The 21,326-nt window shown below is 43.1% G+C and overlaps 1 protein-coding gene across 2 annotated transcripts in view; it reads right to left on the bottom strand.

Moving 5' to 3' along the window:
• Positions 1–21,326, bottom strand: part of satb2 (SATB homeobox 2) — a 243,207-nt gene that overhangs the window by 111,116 nt on the left and 110,765 nt on the right. For both annotated transcript variants that reach the window (XM_080198766.1, XM_080198767.1), the window contains exons 9-10: positions 17,437–17,649; positions 16,533–16,688 (exon numbers count right to left, since the gene is read on the bottom strand). In XM_080198766.1, coding sequence (XP_080054892.1) covers positions 16,533–16,688; positions 17,437–17,649 — 369 coding nt within the window. The remainder of the gene's footprint in view (positions 1–16,532; positions 16,689–17,436; positions 17,650–21,326) is intronic.

Genomic DNA, 21,326 nt, shown 5'->3' with positions numbered 1-21,326 from the left:
ACATATGCCCTCTAGTTTTAGACTCCCCTACCTTTAGGAAAAGATATTGACTATCCACCTTTTCTATGCCCCTCATTATTTTATCGCTCTCTACAAGGTTACCCCTGACCTCCTATGCTCCAGAGAAAAAAAACCCAGTCTATTCAGCCTCTCCTTATAACTCAATCCATCAAGTCCTGGTAGCATCCTAGTAAATCTTTTCTGCACTCTTTCCAGTTTAATAATGTCCTTTCTATAATAGAGTGACTAGAATTGCACACAGTATTCCAAGTGTGGCCTTACCAATGTTGTCTGCATGGACTTTAGCAAAGCCTTTTACAAGGTACCACATAGTAGGTTGTTGCATAAAGTTAAATCTCACAGGATCTAGGGTGAGGTGTCTAAATGGATATAAAATTGGCTTCTTGACAGAATAAAAAGTCTGACAACACCAGGTTTTAGTCCAACCGATTTATTTGATAGTAAACTCACAAGCTTTCGAGGGGATTCCCTCTTCGTCAGGTGAATGGAGAATTCTGGCCAAAAGGTAGTCAAGAAGGCATACGGCATGCTTGCCTTCATCAGCCAGGGCACTGAGTTTAAAAATTGGCAAGTCATGTTACAGCTTTATAGAACCTTAGTTAGGCTGCACTTGGAACATAGTATTCAATTCTGGTCGTCACGCCAGCAGAAGGATATGGAGGCTTTGGAGAGGGTGCAGAAAAGATTTACCGAGATGTTGCCTGGCATGGAGGGCATTAGCTATGACGAGAGGTTAGAGAAACTTGGTTTGTTCTCACTGAACGATGGAGGCTGACGAAACCTGACAGAAGTCTACAAGATTATGAGGGGTGCGGATAGTCAGAAGCTTTTTCCCAAGGTGGAAGAGTCAATACTAGAGGGCATAAGTTTAAGGTGCGAGGGGCAAAGTTTAAAGGAGATGTACGAGGCAAGTTTTTTTTACACAGAGGGGGTGGAACCCGCTCTGAGGGAGGTAGTGGAATCAGATACATCGTGAGTTTTAAGGGGCATCTGGACAAATACATGAATAGGATGAGAATAGAAAGACATGGTCCCCGAAAGGGCAGGGGGTTTTAGTTCAGTCAGGCAGCATGGTGGGTGCGGGCTGGAGGGCCGAAGAACCTGTTCCTGTGCCGTAATTTTCTTTGTTCTTTGACAGCCTGAGACTGTTTGGGAGCCTGAAAAACAGACCCTGGAATAAAATTTGTAGGTGGGTGATTCGAAAGGGGCTTCAGATGCTCAGAAGAAGCAAGGCCAAGGCTGGGGAGCACGAAGGCCTCCTTGAGGATCAGAAGCTTCCAGGAGGAATCTGATAAGGTCAAATAAAATTACATAATGTGGTGTCTTCTGGTGTCTCTGCTGATCCTGCCATGATTTGGCAGCCAAGTTTCAGCCCTAAAATTTGTGTTGCAGCATCAATTGCATCATCAAGCAATGGTTCTACAATGTAAAGCAGGCATTCGGGGCCTGTTTTGTGATGCTTTTCAATGATATTTCCACAGTAACAGAATGAACTTCTGCACTTGCCATTTCAGTAGGTCACAAAGCCCTTTTTAGTCAGTAGTGGGAGAGGGCACTGGGTTAAATCCACCCTTCATGTCCCATGTTCACACATAAAGAATGGCTCATTAGACTTAGATACCAGAGAATCACCAAGATCTGCATAACCGTATTCCTACATACCTCCACAGCCTTTGGAAATGAGTGGAGAAAATGAGGAGTGTAAAGTGAAACTTTGCTTCAATACGAGAACCATTATTCATTTTAACGCACTATGATTGTAAGTCTGTGACTATTTTAATCATTGCCATATTCTCCAATCACTTTTTCTGCTCACATCCAAATCTCAGAACGCAATTGCGATAAAAATGAATTGCCCAGCAAGATGATGAAGATCTTACTGCTGATTCTCCAGAACAAAAGCTAGTTTGTTCTGAGGTAAACTTCATTTGATTGGTGTCACCCAATCACTAAAATGGTTGAAAGAGACACCGGATATAAGGTAATAATCCAGATACAAATCGCTATAAATGACTGCTTGTGTGGTTATTTAACTGAATAATTACAACGTGGCTGTTTAAACTGAGGACTACATATGCCTGTCTGTGTAGGTCTGTCCAAACAAGACAGATTCAAGTAGTATTACAGTGAGTCAGACTGTAAAAGGTTCTTTATTGCCATATCATTTTATAAACAAATGCCTCTCAATTACCCACTATAATTAAGTCTATGTGGAGTGCATATTTTTGATCTGTTAATGCTGCTAAAAGGATTGTCTTCTGGCTGGTAAAATGCCTTGCTTTGGGCAGTAATTTATTTTGGTCCAAAGTGAACAGTTTTCACTGAGAAAGATCTGGGTCTTCCAGTTGCACATCTATTGGGTATTTTTCAACTGTGGACAAAGATCTATTCATTCACAGGGTGTGAATATTGCTGACTAAGTGGGAGTTAACTGAGCTATTTTCCCTTTTGATTCTCTCTCTATAGTGTAGTCTGCACATAAAGGTGCAAGCTGTGAATCCAAGAGCTTTCCATAAAAATATAAAAACCCTTTTACCTGTTAATGGAAAGCTAATGAAACAAATGGTGTATGCTTCACAGAATTAGTAGCATACGAATGAGCTGTGTTCTGAAGTTTTTCATATCCTTGCTGAGAACTTTCTAGTTCAGCTATTTGATCTAGATTCTGGAGTTCCCACTGGGATTTGTTGATTCGTCATTGCAAACCTTTATTGAAACAGAGCTGGCGTGATCTACCTTCCCCCATGTAACTTCCAAACCCAATGACAGTGGTGAGTTACTGAGAAATAAATCATCAGTTTATAACTTACAACTCAAAAGGCTGAAAGGTAAGTAAACCCTGCCAAACTCTGGCATGTAACAGACCAGTCAAAAGATTCCTTTACACCGTACAATTTGGACTTAGGTGGTTCCAGCATTTCAGGAGAGGAGGGGCAATATCAAAATCACACAGCAGTATTCAAATGAAACTGGACCGGCTCCCCAGTATACATCCGTCAGCATTATTCTGTGAACCTGACTCGTCGTCTGCCATACTCCCTGTCCACAGTCCTCTCCAAACAGTGCCCCCTCCAGCCCCTGTCTTTTCCAACCCTGATCCTCTGTCCCAACTGATACTCACTTTCCTTCTCAACAGCACTATGAGTGTATCGACACAACATACACTGCAGTGATTCAAGAAGGCAGCTCACCACAACATTATAGAACATAGAACATAGAACATTACAGTGCAGAACAGGCCCTTCGGTCCACGATGTTGCGCCGACCAGTTAAAAAACAATGACCCACTAACCTAAACCAATCCCTTTTCGTCCATAAACCTATCCACGGATCTCTTAAACGCCCCCAAACTAGGCGCATTTACAACCGCAGCAGGCAGGGCATTCCAATCCCTCACCACCCTCTGGGTAAAGAACCTACCCCTGACATCCGTCCTATAACTACCACCCCTTAATTTAAAGCCATGCCCCCTCGTGCTAGATTTCTCCATCCGAGGAAAAAGGCTATCACTGTCCACCCTATCTAAACCTCTAATCATCTTATATGTTTCAATAAGATCCCCTCTTAGCCGCCTTCTTTCCAGCGAAAACAACCCCAAATCCCTCAGTCTCTCCTCATAGGACCTCCCCTCCATACCAGGCAACATCCTGGTAAACCTCCTCTGCACCCTCTCCAAAGCCTCCACATCCTTCCTGTAATGTGGGGACCAGAACTGCACACAGTACTCCAAGTGCGGCCGCACCAGAGTTGTGTACAGTTGCAACATGACGCTGCGACTCCTAAATTCAATCCCCCTACCAATAAACGCCAAGACACCGTATGCCTTCTTAACAACCCTATCTACTTGATTCCCAACTTTCAGGGATCTATGTACACATACACCTAGATCCCTCTGCTCCTCCACTCTACTCAAAGTCCTCCCGTTAGCCCTATACTCAACACATCTGTTATTCCTACCAAAGTGAATTACCTCACACTTCTCCGCATTAAACTCCATCCGCCACCTCTCGGCCCAGCTCTGCAACCTGTCCAAGTCTTCCTGCAAACTATGACACCCTTCCTCACAATCTACCACACCTCCGACTTTGGTGTCATCAGCAAATTTACTAATCCACCCAACTATACCCTCATCCAGATCATTAATAAAAATTACAAACAGCAGTGGCCCCAAAATAGATCCCTGAGGCACACCACTCGTAACCGAACTCCATGACGAATATTTACCATCAACCACCACCCTCTGTCTCCTATCTGCTAGCCAATTCCTGATCCAATTTCCTAGATTACCCTCAATCCCATACATCTGCATTTTCTGCAGAAGCCTACCATGGTGAACCTTATCAAACGCCTTATTAAAATCCATATATACCACGTCAACTGCCTTACCCCCATCCACCTCTTTGGTCACTTTCTCAAAAAACTCAATAAGGTTAGTAAGGCATGACCTATCCTCCACAAAACCATGCTGACTATCTCCAATCAATTCATTACTCTCCAAATAACTATAAATCCTATCCCTAATAATTTTTTCTAAAACCTTGCCCACAACAGAAGTGAGACTCACCGGTTTATAATTCCCGGGGAAGTCAAAGGCAATTAGAATCACAGACTCCCTACAGTGTCCATCAAGCCTGCACTGACAACAATCCTATCCAGGCCCTACCCCGCAATCCCAAGTATTTACCCCGATAGTCTCCCTGACACTAAAGGGCAATTTAACGTGGCCAATTCGCCTAGTCCGCACATCTTTGAAGTGTGGGAGGAAACTGTAACACCCAGAGGAAACCCATGCAGACACACAGAGAATGGGAAAACTCTACACAATCACCTGATCTTGGAAATGAACCAGGTCCCTGGTGCTATGAGACAACAATGCTAACCAGTGTGTTGCCCTAAAGGGATGGGCGCTAAATGCCTACCTAGCCAGCAACATCCACATCTTGTGAACAAAGTAGTAAAAAAATTCCTTGCCCCCTTTATTCTATGTCCACCTTCCTCATGGTCAGCTGTATACTCCATCCAGCTTATTTTCAGCCATTGTACTTCATCTGCATTAGACACCATCCATCCATCACAATTTAATTCACACAATTTATACCAAATGCAGTGTCCACACTCCCAACATGCACCACACAAAATTTACACTCTCCCAATTAGCACCTGGCTCGATTTTAACACCCTACCAATTAACACCATGCCCAATTTAAAATCCTGCCAATTTACACACTCAATTTACACATGATCCAAATTTACACTGGACTCAAATAAGAACCATCCTAATTTACACAAACAAAGAGCAAAGAACAAAATCAGCCTGGGAAACAGGCCCTTCGGCCCAACGAGCCCGCGCCGCCATCTCAACACCACCAGTCCCCCTCTCCACCCACTCGATTTTCACACTGTCCCCATTTACACCATACTTGACTAACACATCCTCCCATTTAGACAACCTCCCGATTTACACCATACGCAACTTACACCACCCGCGATTTACACCACTTCCCAATTTAGACCACACTTGATAAGCATTTAAATAACAGTGTTAATAGGTTGTAAATTGGAAGGGATTAAATTCAGATGGAGCATATATAAATCTTGATGGTTTTTGCAAATTGTAGCTTGTTTATTTGAATTGTATGGGTTTTTTGGCTTTTAATGTATGTAAATCATCCAGAATACACATAAATCAAGTGGCTTGAATGTAAATCGGTTTGCGTAAGTAAATTGGCCAGGTATGTTTAAATTGGACATATCCATGTATGTAGGTTGGGTGTATTTAGATCAGATTTGGTTTATCTAACTCAGGAGGACATCTTTAAATGAGGTGTGGTGTATGTAAATCATGTAGATGCGTATTGGATAGACATATGTATATCAGAGAAGTGTACATAAATCAGGCCAACGTATGAAAATTGGGCTTGTGCATGCAAATCATAGAACATAGAACATAGAACATAGAACATTACAGCGCAGAACAGGCCCTTCGGCCCACGATGTTGCGCCGACCAGTTACAAAAACAATGACCCACTAGCCTATACCAATATACCAATATACCAATATACCAATATACCAAAAATCAGGCCAGTGTATAAGAATTGGGCTGATGTATGCAAATCAGGGTGATGCACGCAAATCAGGATGTCTATGCACCAGTCAGGTATATTTAAAAATTGTGTATGCAAATCAGGCAGGTGTATTTAAATTGGGTATGTATGCAAATCAGATAGATATATTTAAATTGGGCATGTGTTTGCAAATTAGGCAGTGTATTTCAATATGTAAATCAGGCAGGTTTATTTAAATTATGCACAGTTTCCAGATGTATTTACCCTGATAGTCTCCCGACACTAAAGGGCAATTTAACCTAATTCACCTAACCCACACATCTTTGAAGTGTGGGAGGAAACTGGAGCACCCACAGGAAACCAATGCAGACATGTGGAGAATGGGAAAACTACACAATCACCTGAGCTTGGAAATGAACCTGGGACCCTGGCGCTATGAGACAGTAATGCTAACCAACTAGATCAGACTGGTATATTTAAGATGGGCAGGCATATGTAAATCAGGTAGGGATGTTCAAATTAGGCAGATGGATGTAAATCAGGCTGGTGTATTTAAATTGGGCATGTGTATGTCAATCAGGCAGGTGTATTTAGATTAGTCAATAGAGGCAGAATTTCTCTATTGTATGGGATGGTTTTCTGCAGCAATACATTGAGGAACCAACAAGGGAACAAGCCATCTTGGACGGGGTATTGGGCAATGAGAATGGGTTAGTTGGCAATTGAGTTATGACAAGTGAGCTTATGGTAAATTCTGTGTCAAGGTGGTTAGTGATGCAGCTGATTCTGAGACCAGGGTCCCGAATCTCAATAAAAGGTTAAAATGATGGTCTGAGGCATGAATTGGCAATGACGGACTGGGAAACATTAATAAGAGGAAAGACAGAGGACAGGCAATGGCATAGAACATAGAACATTACTTGACAGTACAGGCCCTTTGGCCCTCAATGTTGTGCCAACCTGTGAAACAAATCTAAAGCCCATCTAACCTACATTATTCCAATATCATCTATATGCTTATCCAATGACCCTTTCAATGCCCTTAATGTTGAAGAGTCCACTACTATTGCAGGAAGGGCATTCCACGCCCTTACTACTCTCGGAGTAAAGAGCCTACCTCTAATATCTGTCCTATATCTATCACCCCTCAATTTAAAGCTATGCCTCCCAGTACTAGCCATCACCATCCGAGGAAAAAGGTCCACAGTGTCCACCCTATCTAATCCTCTGATCATCTAGAATATCTCTATTAAGTCACCTCTTAACCTTCTTCTCTCTCACGGAAACAGCCTCAGGTTACTCAGCCTTTCCTCATAAGATCTTCCCACTATACCAGGAAACATCCTGGTAAATCTCCTCTGCACCCTTTCCAATGCTTCCACATCTTTCTTATAATGCGGTGACCAGAACTGTACGCAATACTCCAAGTGCAGCTGCACCAGAGTTTTATACAGCTGCAACATGACATCATGGCTCCAAAACTCAATCCCTCTACTAATAAAAGCTAACACACTGTATGCCTTCTTAATGACCCTATTAACCTGGGTGCCAACTTTCAGGGGTCTATGCACATAGACACCGAGATCTCTCTGCTCATCTACACTGCCAAGTATCTTACCATTAGCCCAGTACTGTGTATTCCTGTTACTGCTTCCAAAGTGAATCACCTCACACTTCTCCGCATTAAGCTCCATTTGCCACCTCCTAACCCAGCTCTGTAGCTTATCTATGTCCCTTTGTAACCTGCAACATCCTTCCACAATGTCCACAACTCCTCTGACTTTAGTGTCATCCGCAAATTTACTAACCCATCCTTCTACGCCCTCACCCAGATTATTTATAAAAATGACAAACGGCAGTGGCCCCAAAACAGATCCTTGCGGTACACCACTAGTAACTGAACTCCAGGATGAACATTTCCCATCAACCACCACTGTCTTCTTTCAGCTAACTAATTTCTGATCCAAACCGCTAAATCACCCTCAATCCCATGCCTCCGTATTTTCTGTAATAGCCTGTTGTGAAGAACCTTATCAAACGCTTTGCTGAAATCCATTTACACCACATCAACTGCTTTACCCTGATCCACCTCTTCAGTCACCTTCTTAAAGAACTCAAAAAGGTTTGTGAGGCACGACCTACCCTTCACAAAACCATATTGACTATCCCTAATCAAATTGTTCCTTTCAAGATGATTATAAATCTCTTCTCTTATAATTCTTTCCAAAACTTTGCCCACAACAGAAGTAAGGCATTTAAAGACTGAATAGGTGAACTCCAGAAGTTGTTTATTCCTGTTTAATGCAAGAGTGATAAGGGAATTGTGGCCAAACTATGGTTTACAAAGGAAATTAGAGATAATATCAGATTCAAGGAAGAAACATACATATTGACAAGAAAAAGCAATAGGCCTGAGCACTGGGAGCAGTTTAAAATTCAGCAAAGGAGTACCAAGGGATTGATTAATTAAGGGAAAAAGAGAGCATGAAAATAAACTAGAGGGGAAATAAAAACTGGCTGTAAAATTTATCTAGGTATGTAAAGAGAAAAAGATTGACAAAAGTAAATGTTGGCCCATACAGTCAAAAACAGGAGAACTCATAATGGGGAATAAAGAAATGGCGGAGGAATTAAATTTGTACTTTGCTTCAGTCTTCACAAAGGAACTCATGAATAATGTACCAGAAGTTCTGAGAGAAACAAGTTTTAGTGAGGAGCTGAAGGAAATCAGCATTAGTAGAGAAATGGTTTTGAGAAATTGATGGGATTGAAAGTAGACAAGTCTGGTGTGAGTCCAGGGTACTTAAGGAAGTGGCCAAAATTTTCCAAATTCTTTGGACTCTAGACTGGTTCCTACAAAATGGAGGGTAGCTAATGTAAACCCGTTATTCAAAAGGGGAGGTAGAAAGAAAACAGGGAACTATGGACCAGTGAGCCTAATGTCAGTACTGGGGAAGTGGCTAGAGTCCATTATCAAGGATTTCATAACTCAAATTTGGAAGGCAATGGTATAATCAGAAATCCATCACATAATCATGGATTTATGAAAGGGAAATCATGCTTGACAAACCTATTAGAATTTTTTGAGATGTAACTAGTAGAGTTGACTAGCAAGAATCAATGGATGTGGTTTACATAGACTTTCAGAAAGCTTTTGACAAGGTCTCACAGAACAGATTACTATGTAAAGTTAAAGCACATGGGATTGCAGGTAATGTCTTGAGATGGATAGAAAGCTGATTAGCAGATAGGAAGCAAAGAGTTGTCATAAATGGGTCCTTTTCTGAGTAGCAATGACTAGTGGGATCTGTGCTAGGACCTCACCTGTCCACATTATATATGAATGGTTTGGAAGAGGGAACTGAATGTATTATCTCAAAATCTGCAGATGATGCAAAGTTGGGGTGAGAGGGTGAGTTGTGAGAAGGATGCACAGATGTTTCAGTGTGATTTGAACAGGCTGAGTGTGTAGGCATATGCATGGCAAATGCAGTATAATGCGGAAATGTGAGGTTATCCACTTTGGTAGGAATAGTAGGAAGGCAGATTATTGCTTGAATGTGTGTAAACTGAGAGAGATGGATATCAGCAAGGCCTTGGTGTCCTCGTGCATCAGTCACTGAAAGTAAGTGTGCAGGTACAGCAGGCAGTAAAAAAGGTAAATGGTATGTTGGTCTTCATAGCGAGAGGGTTTGAGTATAGGGATAGGGATGTTTTGCTGCAATTATATATGGCTCTGTTGAGGCTACACCTGAAGGATTGTGTGCAGTTTGGTGTTCTTATCTGAAGAAGGATGTCCTTCCTATAGAGTACAGCAAGGGTTTACTAGGCTGATTTCTGGGATGGCAGGTCTCTCATATGAGGACAGGCTAGATTGCTTAGGATTATATTCACTGGAGTTGAGAAGAGTTAGAGGGGATCTCATAGAAACTCAAAATTCTAAAAGGGTTAAACAGGGCACATTCAGAAAGAATATTCCCAAAAGTGGGGCAGGCCTGAACAAGGAGTCATAATTTGAGGATACGGGGTAAACCTTTTAGGACAGAGGTGAGGAAAAATTTCTTCATCCAAATGGTGGTGAATGTGTGGAATTCACTACCACAGAATATAGTTGAGGCCAAAATGTTGTCTGATTTCAAGACAAAATTAGATATAACTCTAAGGGCTAAAGGGATCAAGAGATACGGTGGGGAGGGGGGGCGTTGGTGGTGGGTGGCGGCGGAGATCAGGTTTTGAATTTGATGGAAACAATCAAGATAAGAGCAGGAAGTGGCCATTTGGCCCTAAGAGCCTGCTCCGCCATTCAGCACAATCATGTTTGACCACCCAACTCAATCGCCTAATCCTTCTTTCTGACCATTACCTTTGATCCCATTTGCCCCAAGTGCTATATCGAGCCATCTCTTGAATACATTCAATGTTTTCATATCAACTAATTCCATGAATTCCACAGGCTTACCGCTCCTTGGGTGAAGAAATGTCTCCTCATCCCCATCCTAAAAGCCTATCCCAAATCCTCAAACTATGACCCTTGCTTCTGGACACACCCACCATTGAGAACATCCATCCTGCATCTACCCTGCCTAGGTTTAACCCGTATCCTCAAATTATGACTCCTTGTTCAGGACTGCCTCACCATTGGGAATATTCTTTCTGAATGTGCCCTGTTTAACCCTCTTAGAATTTTGAGTTTCTGTGAGATCCCCTCTAACTCTTCTAAACTCTAGTTCTGTTAGTATTTTATAAGTGTTTATGAGATCCCCCCTCATTTGTTTGAACTCCAGCGAAAACAATCTTAACCTAGTCACTCTCTCGTCATGCATCAGTCCCACCATCCCTGGCGTCAGCATGGTAAACCTTCGCTGTGCTCCCTCAAGATCAAGAACATCCTTCCTCAGAAAAGGAGACCAAAACTGCACACAAGATTCTAGGTGTGGCCTCGCCAAGGCATTGTATGTTTGCAACAACACGTCCCTGCTTCTGTAATCGAAACCCCTTGAAACGAAGACCAACATGACATTTGCCTTATTTCCTGCCTGCTGCACCTGCATGCTTATTTTCAGCAACTGGTGCACAAGGACAGCCAAGTCCTGCTGTATATGCTCCTCTCCCAGTTTCCAGCCATTCAGGTAGTAATCTGCCTTCTTGTTTTTGCTTCCAAAGTGAATAACCTCACATTTATCCAAATTATACTGCATCTGCCATTGATTTGCCCCCTTACCCAACCTGTCCAGATCATTCTGAAGGATGTCTGCATCCTCTTCACAGTTCACGTTCCCACCTAACTTGGTATCAACTGCAAACTTTGAGATGTTCCAATTTGTTCTCTCATCCAAATCATTAAGATATATTGTGAATAGCTGGGGTCCCAGTATCAAAGAACAAAGAACAAAGAAAATTACAGCACAGGAACAGGCCCTCCGGCCCTCCAAGCCTGCACCGACCTTGCTGTCCGACTTAACTAAAACCCCCTACGCTTCCGGGGACCATATCCCTCTATTCCTATCTCATTCATGTACTTGTCAAGACGCCCCTTAGAAATCATTATCATATCCGCTTCTACTACCTCTCCCGGCAACAAGTTCCAGGCACCCACTACTCTCCGTGTAAAACATCTGCCTCATTCATCTCCTTTAAACCTTGCCCCTTGCACCTCAAACCTATGCCCCCAGTAATTGACTCTTCCATCCTGGGAAAAAGCTCCTGACTATCCACTCTGCCCATACCTCTCATAATCTTGTAGACTTCTATCAGGTCACCCCTCAACCTCCATTGTTCCAGTGAGAACAAACCAAGTTTCTCCAACCTCTCCTCATAGCTAATGCCCTCCATACCAGGCAACATCCTGGTGAATCTCTTCTGTATCCTCTCCAAAGTCTCCACATCCTTCTGGTAATGTGACGACCAGAATTGAACACTATATTCCAAGTGCGGCCTAACTAAGGTTCTATAAAGCTGCAACATGACTTGCCAATTTTTAAACTCAATACCCCGGCCGATGAAGGCAAGCATGCTGTATGCCTCCTTGACTACCTTCTCCACCTGCATTGCCACTTTCAGTGACCTGTGTACCAGTACACTCAGATCCCTGTGGCACCCCACTAGTTACTGCCTGCCAATTTGAAAAGCAGCCATTAATTCCTACTCTTTGTTTTCTCTCTGTCAACCAATTTTCTATCCATCTCAATACACTTCCCCCAATCCCATGTGCTGCTTTCTGAAAGTCCAAATACACCACATCGACCGGTTCCCCTTGTCAACTCTTCTAGTTACATCTTCAAAGAATTTCAAGATCTGTCAAGCATGATTTCCTCTTCCTAAATCCATGCTGACTCTGTCTGATCCTGCCACTGCTTTCTAAATGCTCTGCTATAAAGTCCTTGATAATGGATTTGAGAATTTTCCCCACTACTGACATTAGGCTTAGTGATCTATATTTCCCTGTTTTCTCTCTATTTTTGAATATTGAATATTGGAGTGACAATAGCTATCCTCTAATCTGCAGGGACTATTCCAGAGTCTATAGGATCCTGGAAGATGATCACCAACACATTCACTATTTCTAGAGCCATTTTCTTCAGTATTCTGGGATGTAGATTATCAGGTCCTGGGGATTTATCTACCTTCAAATTTTCCTAGCACTATTTCTCTACTAATATTGATCTCCCTCAGTTCTTCCCTCTCACTACATCTTGCATTCTCCAACATTTCTAGCATCTGATTTATGTCCTCTTTTGTGAAGACAAAACCAAAGTGTGTACTCAGTGGCTCGGCCTTTTCTTTGTCCCCTATTATACATTCCCCCGTTTCTGTCTGTAGGGGACCTACATCTGTCTTCTTTGACCTCTTTCTCTTCACGTATCTATAGAAACTCTTAGTGTCTTTATGTTCCCTGCAAGTTTACGTTTGTACTGTATTATCCCCTTCTTAATCAATCTCTCGGTCCTTCTTTGCTGAATTCCGAACTGCTCCCAATCCTCAGGCCTATTATTTTTCTTGGCCAATCTGTTGGATTGGATACCATCTCTAATTTCCTTTGTAAGCCATAGATTGGCCCTCTTACCCATTTTGTATTTGTGCCAGGCAGGTGTAAACAGTTCTGTAGTTCTCCCATGCATTCCTTGAATATTTGCCATTGCCTATCCACTGTCATCCCTTTAAGTAACTCTCCCCATTCCATCAAGGCCAATTCACCTCATATCTTCACAGTTTCCTTTAATATGATTCAGCACCCAAGTTTCCAAATCAACGCTTTCACCTTCCATCTTGATTAAAAAATTCTATCATGTTACGGTTGCTTATCCCCAAGGGGTCTTATACTAAATTGGCAATGATTCCCTTCTCATTACACAGTACCCAGCCTAAGATGGCCTGCTCTCTAGTTGGTTCCTCCACATATTGGTCAAGAAAACCTTCCTGTACACACTCCAGGAATTCCTCCGCTACAGCATTGTGGCTAATTTGATTTGCCCAATCTATGTACAGATTAAAATCACCCATGATCACTGATATTCCCTTGTCAGATGCATCTCTAACTTTGTGTTTAATGCCATTCCCAACATCACCGCTGCAGTTTGGGGATCTATATATGACACCCACTAATGTTTTTTACCCCTTGATATTTTTCAACTCTGCCCATCCAGATTCCACGTTGTCAGAGCTAATATCCTTTCTCACTATTGTGTTAATTTCCTCCTTAACCGGCAGTCCCACTCCACCACCTTTTCCTCTATTCCTGTCCTTCCTAAATACTGAATACCCTGGGGCATTCAGTTTTCATCCCTGGTCATCATGCAGCCACGTCTTCATAATGCCAATTATATCGTACCAGTTTACATCTATCTACGCGATTAGTTCATCCACTGTATTGACAATGCATTAAAGTATTAATGTATTAGCATTAAGGCACAGAGTCTTTAAGCTTGTCCTTTTAATATTGTTTGTCTCGTTCCCAATATTTTTCTCTGTAGCCCTGTTTGAATTTTGTCCTCGGTTTCTCTGCCCATCACTTTTCTTATTCCCTTTTCTACCTTTTGTTTTTGTCCTTGCTCCCTCCTTCTCTGACTCCTTACATAGGTTCCCATCCCCCTGGCATATTAGTTTACCCTCCCCAACTGCTCCAGCAAACAGTTCCCGTTGTGCCCAGGTGTAACTCATCCAATTTGTACACGTCCCAACTCTGCCAGAACTGGTCCCAACACCCCTGGAATCTGAAACCTTCCCCCCGACACTATCTCTTCAGCCACATACTCATCTGATATATCCTGTCATTTCTAGTCTGACTAGTATGTGGCACTGGTAATAATCCTGAGATCACCACCTTTGAGGGCTTATTTCTTAACTTTCTTCCTAACTCCCATTTTCTGCTTTTAGGACCTATGTTGTTTGTACCAGTGTGTGCCAGGACCACTGGCTGCTCAGCCTCCCCCTCCAGATTGTCCTGTACCCACTCCCGAGACATCCTTGACCCAGGGAGGCAACATACCATCCTGGAGTCTCATTTGCGATCATGATCAAAATGAATGGCGCAGCAGACTCAAAGGGCTGAATAGCCTACTCCTGCTTCTAGTTTCTATGCAGCTGCATGTAAATCAGGCAAGTGTATTTAGCATGTGCATATATATGTAAATCCGGCAAGTTTATTTAAACTAGTTATCTGTAAGTGTTATATAAATTCTGATGGCGTACAGGCACTGCTGCCTCACAGCTCCAGGGACCTAGGTTCAATTCCAGCCTTGGGTGACTGTCCGTGAAATTTGCACATTCTCCCCATATCTACCTGGGTGTCCATCCATAGAACAAAAATGTCCAGGTTAAGTGGACTGGCTATGCTGAATTGACCCTGAGTGTCCAAAGATGTGTAGGTTAGGTGGATTGGTCATGATAAGTACGTAGGGTTCCAGGGATGGGGCAAAGAAGAAGGCCTGGGTAAGATTCTCTGTCAGAGATTTGGTATAGACTTGATGGGCTGAATGGTCTCTTCTGCACTGTAGGGATTCTATGGAAAAATTTCATGAAAATCCACGTACAGGTTAGATGACCAGTCTGCCCATCAGTTTGGTATAGATAAGCTTTAGTTGACTTGACCCCTCCTCAGAGACTGTGTTGTGAGAGCATGAGAGATGGATAATGTACAGGAAGCTGTTTGTAGTAGCCCCATAGTTAAAAGAAGTGAGCTGTGACCATAGAAAACTTGATCCAGGGCAGTGAAAATAGTTGCAATGGTGAAATAACACTGCTTGAATAAACCATCAGTTTACAGACCACACGTGGTATAAATAGAGAATAATGGATACCAGAGTGAATGCAAGATGGTAATATACTCGAGGAATTTGGTTGATATCATAAGCCACAAAATGTGCAGCTCAAGCAGTTTATAATTATTATCGGAATCCAAATAATAGATTACAGGCTTGAAATCATTCTGAGATATGTCTGTCATTTCTTTTAAATAATAGATATTCCTTGTGCTATGGGTGGATTAGTTAAGTTTTGGATTCAGCTTGTGTAAGTATAAACTATCAAAATAGACCTTATCTCCCAGTACAATCTGTGCTTGTTGATACATAATGACATCCACACTGAAGGAGATTATATCATCATTCAAAGTTGATCATGAAATATTTTTCCCCTTGTGATATATAATAATCCACAAATTTCTTTAATCAATATATTTTACAGTGGAAAAAAATGAAGCCAAAATAAAACAGGAGTGCATCTAAGACATTAACATTCATTAATCTCTATACTCACTGGTGTCATGTGGCTACACAATTGTTTTGGAGTGTGTAGTCAACCAACATACATCTGGAGCAATACTGTAGTTTGTCTGTTAAATGTGATTTGGAAGCAATTATGAGATATGTGGCCTTACACCAGCGCTGTTCAAAGTTTATCTTTATGGATAATGTCAATGCCTACCATGGAGCTATAAGGAGCCACACCAAAAGTTTAAATGAAAGGTCTTGTTTGAAATTGCTTGCTTGTTCTTTGCTTTATAATTCAGATTCATCCCCAGGCAATAATGTTTAAAGCACCTTTCTAATCAACGGGTGCGCAAAATTCAGTCCGGACAAGCCAGTGGACAACAAAAATAAGGGCAAGTAAAATTGCCATGTCTGCTCTGAAGCTTGACTACCAGATTTCAGGAGACATGTACTGGCATCCAAGAGAAACATCCAGCGAGCTCTTTGGATGTAAGATTTTACAACTGCATCTGCAGCAAACAAATGAACTGAAGCTTTATGAACGCATTTTAATTTGCTTTTGTGATGCAGATGGTACTTTCAATAACCATAACTGAGGTAAACTGATGTAATTTTCAGACCAATGTAAAGTGAATATTGTTAACATGCAGAGAGAGACTGACCAGTTGGAGAAGAAATGGAATCATCCCACATCGTAACAAGAGATGTTAGGAGCAATGTGGCTCGCAGCCTTCTCACCTGACTTTTATTTGCTGCCACTTTTGCAAACAATGCTTGAGACACTTTAGCCCGTTTCATTTCTTGCTGGATTTCATCATAAATAGCTGATGTAATGTTTAGATTTGTGCTTTCCACTTTAACCAGAAGGTCTGATGTCGACGCAGAGGTCTTAGTCTACCGAGAAAAAGAGAGAGAGAGCGCATCAAAAAATTAAAATAAAAACTGCTTTCAGCCGGCCATCTGTGCACAAATCATCAGCGGATTTCAGTCAGCTGATGCCAAACTGCATTAGCTATGGAGGACACTTCCTGTCCATTATTCTAATCAGGTTAATTGTGATTAGAAATAATTGCTGTTCAGGAACAGAGCATTCCTATAGGACATGCTAACACAGTAAAGCACTTTTCATGCTGTTTACCAAATCACTAAGGTAGGCTGTGCAAATCATGACCAGTAATAAGAAGCATTTCATCAGAAGGAGACAGAAAAAAAGCTGATAAAGCAGCACATACACACAAAGATAAAAACAAAAATGCCTCGAGTGGAAGGACCAGTACTTTGAGAAAAAAAATAAGTAAATGGGGTAGAGGCCCCAAATAATAAATTATTACTTAATTTAACATGCTGCCAGAAATCTAGCTCATCGTTTATTAAAGCATTACATATGTCAAGCTGGTATGTGCAGTATACCATTATTATCATCAGTATGCTAACCATGGATACTTGTCGTTTCATATCGGAAATCATTAGAAATGAAAAAAATTAGATTTCATGGAACATTGAAAGAAATGCAATTGATTTGATGGTTTAATTTCCTCAGATGCTGATGTACATTTATATATTCTCCCACGTTTATATTTTAAAGAGAGCAAGTCTGCTTTTAGTTCCCGCATCAATAAAAAAAGGCTTGCTTTTTGATTACCTGAGAGGCTCGAGAAGACCCTGGGCTGCCAGCTGAAGGTGAAACCATGGAGATGTTTGGGTTCATGCTTCGTTCTCTCTCCTCCTGGTAGATTCGGTCACGTTCTGCCTCTGGAAGGTTCAGGAAGTTCTGCATGGCTCTTAGATTTACAAGAAGTGACTGCGATGCCGTTCTGGGATCTTCCTCTTTGCGGAGGATCTCTGATAGTAAGCCCTGATGTAGAAGGCACTCAATGTCATTAAAAAAAATCAAGTGAAAATACCCTGGCCTAACAGCTCATCTTATACTCTAGCAATTCTTGCATTCAATGATGCTTTTGATACTCTGCAGTACAGTCGACACATCTAATGGCATTAAGTCTTCCTGGAAGCAGGCACTGATAAAGTGCTCAAATTCTGAATTTGCTGTCAGTTTCAGCATAACATTGGTGTTGACAGTAGCAAAATAAACTCAAATCAGCTTCAAAACTTTCACAATAAAGCAGTTTAATGCAAAACCCCGTAAGGTAAAACAGTTTTCACTTCTAGGTGGCTCTTTTCATTTGATATTTGCAAGAGCCATCAGTCAATAACATCTAGTCATCTTCAAGCATTTCAAGTCCAAACTGAGCATTACTTCTTGATAGAATGAAAATGGTAAAATCAGGCCCATTGTAAGTGCTGAATCTGGGCCTAATTCAGATCTGATTTAGAAATCTGCTCTCAGGCACCCCCACACACACAGAGCCTGAAAAAGAATCACGGGTCTGAATTGCTCTGTGGACAGGGCTTAGCACGCTCCAAATGAACATAAGAACATAAGAAATAGGAGCAGGAGTAGGCCATCTAGCCCCTCGAGCCTGCCCCGCCATTCAATAAGATCATGGCTGATCTGTCATGGCTCAGTTCCACATTCCCGCCCTTTCCCCATAACCCTTAATCCCCTTGCCTATCAAAAACCTATCAACCCGTGTCTTCAATATATTTAGCGAGGCAGCCTCCACCACCTCAACAGGCAGAGAATTCCAGAGATTCACCACCCTTTGAATGAAGAAGTTCCTCCTCAACTCCATTCTAAACTGTACCCCCTTTATCTTGAGGCTGTGCCCTCTAGTCCTACTGTCCTTTCTGAGCGGGAAGAGCCTCTCCACCTCTATCCTATCCATCCCATTCATCATCTTATACGTCTCAATGAGATCTCCCCTCATTCTTCTAAACTCTAACGAGCACAAGCCTAATTTATTCAGCCTCTCCTCATAGCTCAACCCCCTCAACTCCGGAATCAGCCTAGTAAACCTCCTCTGCACTCCCTCCAAGGCCAAAATATCCTTGCGTAAGTGCGGCGCCCAAAACTGCACACAGTACTCCAGCTGCGGCCTCACCAGTGCCCTGTACAGCGTGATTGGAGTTCTGAACTGCGCATGGGCAGTTAGAAAAATATTCGAAAAAGCGCGCTCGCGTCAGATCGCTCCGGGCCACAGAAAGCGGAGAAAGCAGCCCAGGAGCGAAAAGCCGGAGTGATGGCCCCCACAGACATCACTGTCCCTCTTATCCTGCCCCTCACCCAGACCGCTCGCAACTCCCTGCCCCCTTCCTCCCTCCCCACACCGATCACCCACACAGTGGAAGCAGAACCCCCTGCCCCCCGTTCTCCCCCACCAGAGATCCATCTGCCCCCCTCCCCCACCAGAGATACATCTTCTCCACCTCCCTGTGCCATCCCCCTCCCCCAGCAAATGACCTGGCCTCACTTCCCCGTAGTAAGAAGTCTCACAACACCAGGTTTAAGTCCAACAAATTTATTTGATAGTAAACTCACAAGCTTTCAGGGTTTGTCCCTTCGTCAGGTGAATGAAGAGTTCTGGCCTCAGACAGGGCATATAACAGCACATACAGTTTACAGATTACTGATTAGAATGGGAGTCTTTACAACTAACCTGCTATTCAAGTCTTAAAGATGCCAACAATGTGAGCGGAAAGAGCATTAAGCACAGGTTAAAGAGATGTGTATTGTCTCCAGACAGTACAGTAAGTGAGGTTTTGCAAACCCAGGCAAGTCACGGGGGTTACAGATAGTGTGACATGAACCCAAGATCCCTGTTGAGACCGTCCTCATGTGTGCGGAACTTGGCTATCAGTCTCTGCTCAGCGACTCTGCGCTATCGTGTGTCGTGAAGGCCGCCTTGGAGAATGCTTACCCGAAGGTCAGAGGCCGAATGTTCGTGACCACTGAAGTGTTCGCCAACAGGAAGGGAACAGTCTTGCCTGGTGATTGTCGAGCGATGTTCATTCATCTGTTGTCGTAGCGTCTGCCTGGTCTCCCCAATGTACCATGCTTCGGGACATCCTTTCCTGTAGCGTATCAGGTAGACAACGTTGGCCGAGTTGCAAGAGTATGTACCGTGTCCCTGGTGGATGGTATTCTCACGTGTGATGATGTCATCCATGTCGATGATCCGACATGTCTTGCAGAGGTTGCTGTGACAGGGTTGTGTGGTATTGTGGTCACTGTTCTCCTGACGGCTGGGTCGTTTGCTGCGAACAATGGTCTGTTTGAGGTTGTGCGGTTGTCTGAAGGGGGTGTGGGCATGGCCCTGGCGAGATGTTCGTCTTCATCAATAAACAGTGACCTTCGGGTAAGCATTCTCCAAGGCGGCCTTCACGACAGACAATAGCGCAGAGTCGCTGAACAGAGACTGATAGCCAAGTTCCGCACACACGAGGACGGTCTCAACAGGGATCTTGGGTTCATATCGCACTATCTGTAACCCCCATGACTTGCCTGGGTTTGCAAAACCTCACTTACTGTACTGTCTGGAGACAACACACATCTCTTTAACCTGTGCTTAATGCTCTTTCCACTCACATTGTCAGCATCTTTAAGACTTTATTAGCAGGTTAGTTGTAAAGACTCCCATTCTAATCAGTAATCTGTAAACTGCTTATGTTGTTATATGCTCTGTCTGAGGCCAGAACTCTCCATTCATCTGACGAAGGGACAAACCCCGAAACAATCGGCCCTCCCCCACCGACAACCAGACAACAATCGGCCCTCCCCGCCACCCCCCGCGCGCACCCCCCCCACCAGACAATGATCGGGCCCCCCCTCCCCACCCCCCTCACCAAACATACACCTGTCCTGCTTCATCCTCCTCCCTCCCCAACCAGACAACAATCTGGCCTCACTCCCCTCCCCCGCCAAACCAGAGAATGATCTGATCCACCTCTCTCCTCACTTCCCCACCAGTGATCTGAGTCAGGGAGCCATCGGAAGCTCTGACCTCTCTCTTCAGCAGCTGGAGCGGCCGATTCAGATTTTTATTCAGCATGTTCATTTTGGCACAATTCCGGATTGGTGAACACGGCGGTAAAGGGGGAAATGCTGATAAAGTTGGGCAGGCAGTTCATTAATTCAATTGAAATGTATGCAAATATATTTAAATCACCGTTGCGCTCGTTTTGGGCGTGAATCGGATTGCAGCCAGTCCTGGGTTTCGGTAAAGTGGCCACATTATAGGAAGGATGTGGAGGCTTTGGAGAGGGTGCAGAGGAGGTTTACCAGGATGTTGCCTGGTATGGAGGGGAGGTCCTATGAGGAGAGACTGAGGGATTTGAGGTTGTTTTCATTAGAAAGAAGGCCGCTAAGAGGAGACCTTATTGAAACGTACAAGATGATTAGAGGTTTAGATAGGGTGAACAGTGATAGCCTTTTTCCTCGGATGGAGAAAGCTAGCACGAGGGGACATAGCTTTAAATTAAGGGGTGGTAGTTATAGGACGGATGTCAGGGGTAGGTTCTTTACCCAGAGGGTGGTGAGGGATTGGAATGCCCTGCCTGCTGCAGTTGTAGATGCGCCTAGTTTGGGGGCGTTTAAGAGATCCGTGGATAGGTTTATGGATGGAAAGGGATTGG

Source organism: Carcharhinus amblyrhynchos, chromosome 11, assembly GCF_965287045.1.
Source record: "Carcharhinus amblyrhynchos chromosome 11, sCarAmb.v2.hapA, whole genome shotgun sequence".
NCBI lineage: Eukaryota > Metazoa > Chordata > Chondrichthyes > Carcharhiniformes > Carcharhinidae > Carcharhinus > Carcharhinus amblyrhynchos.
This window is presented reverse-complemented; position numbering and strand designations above follow the sequence as displayed.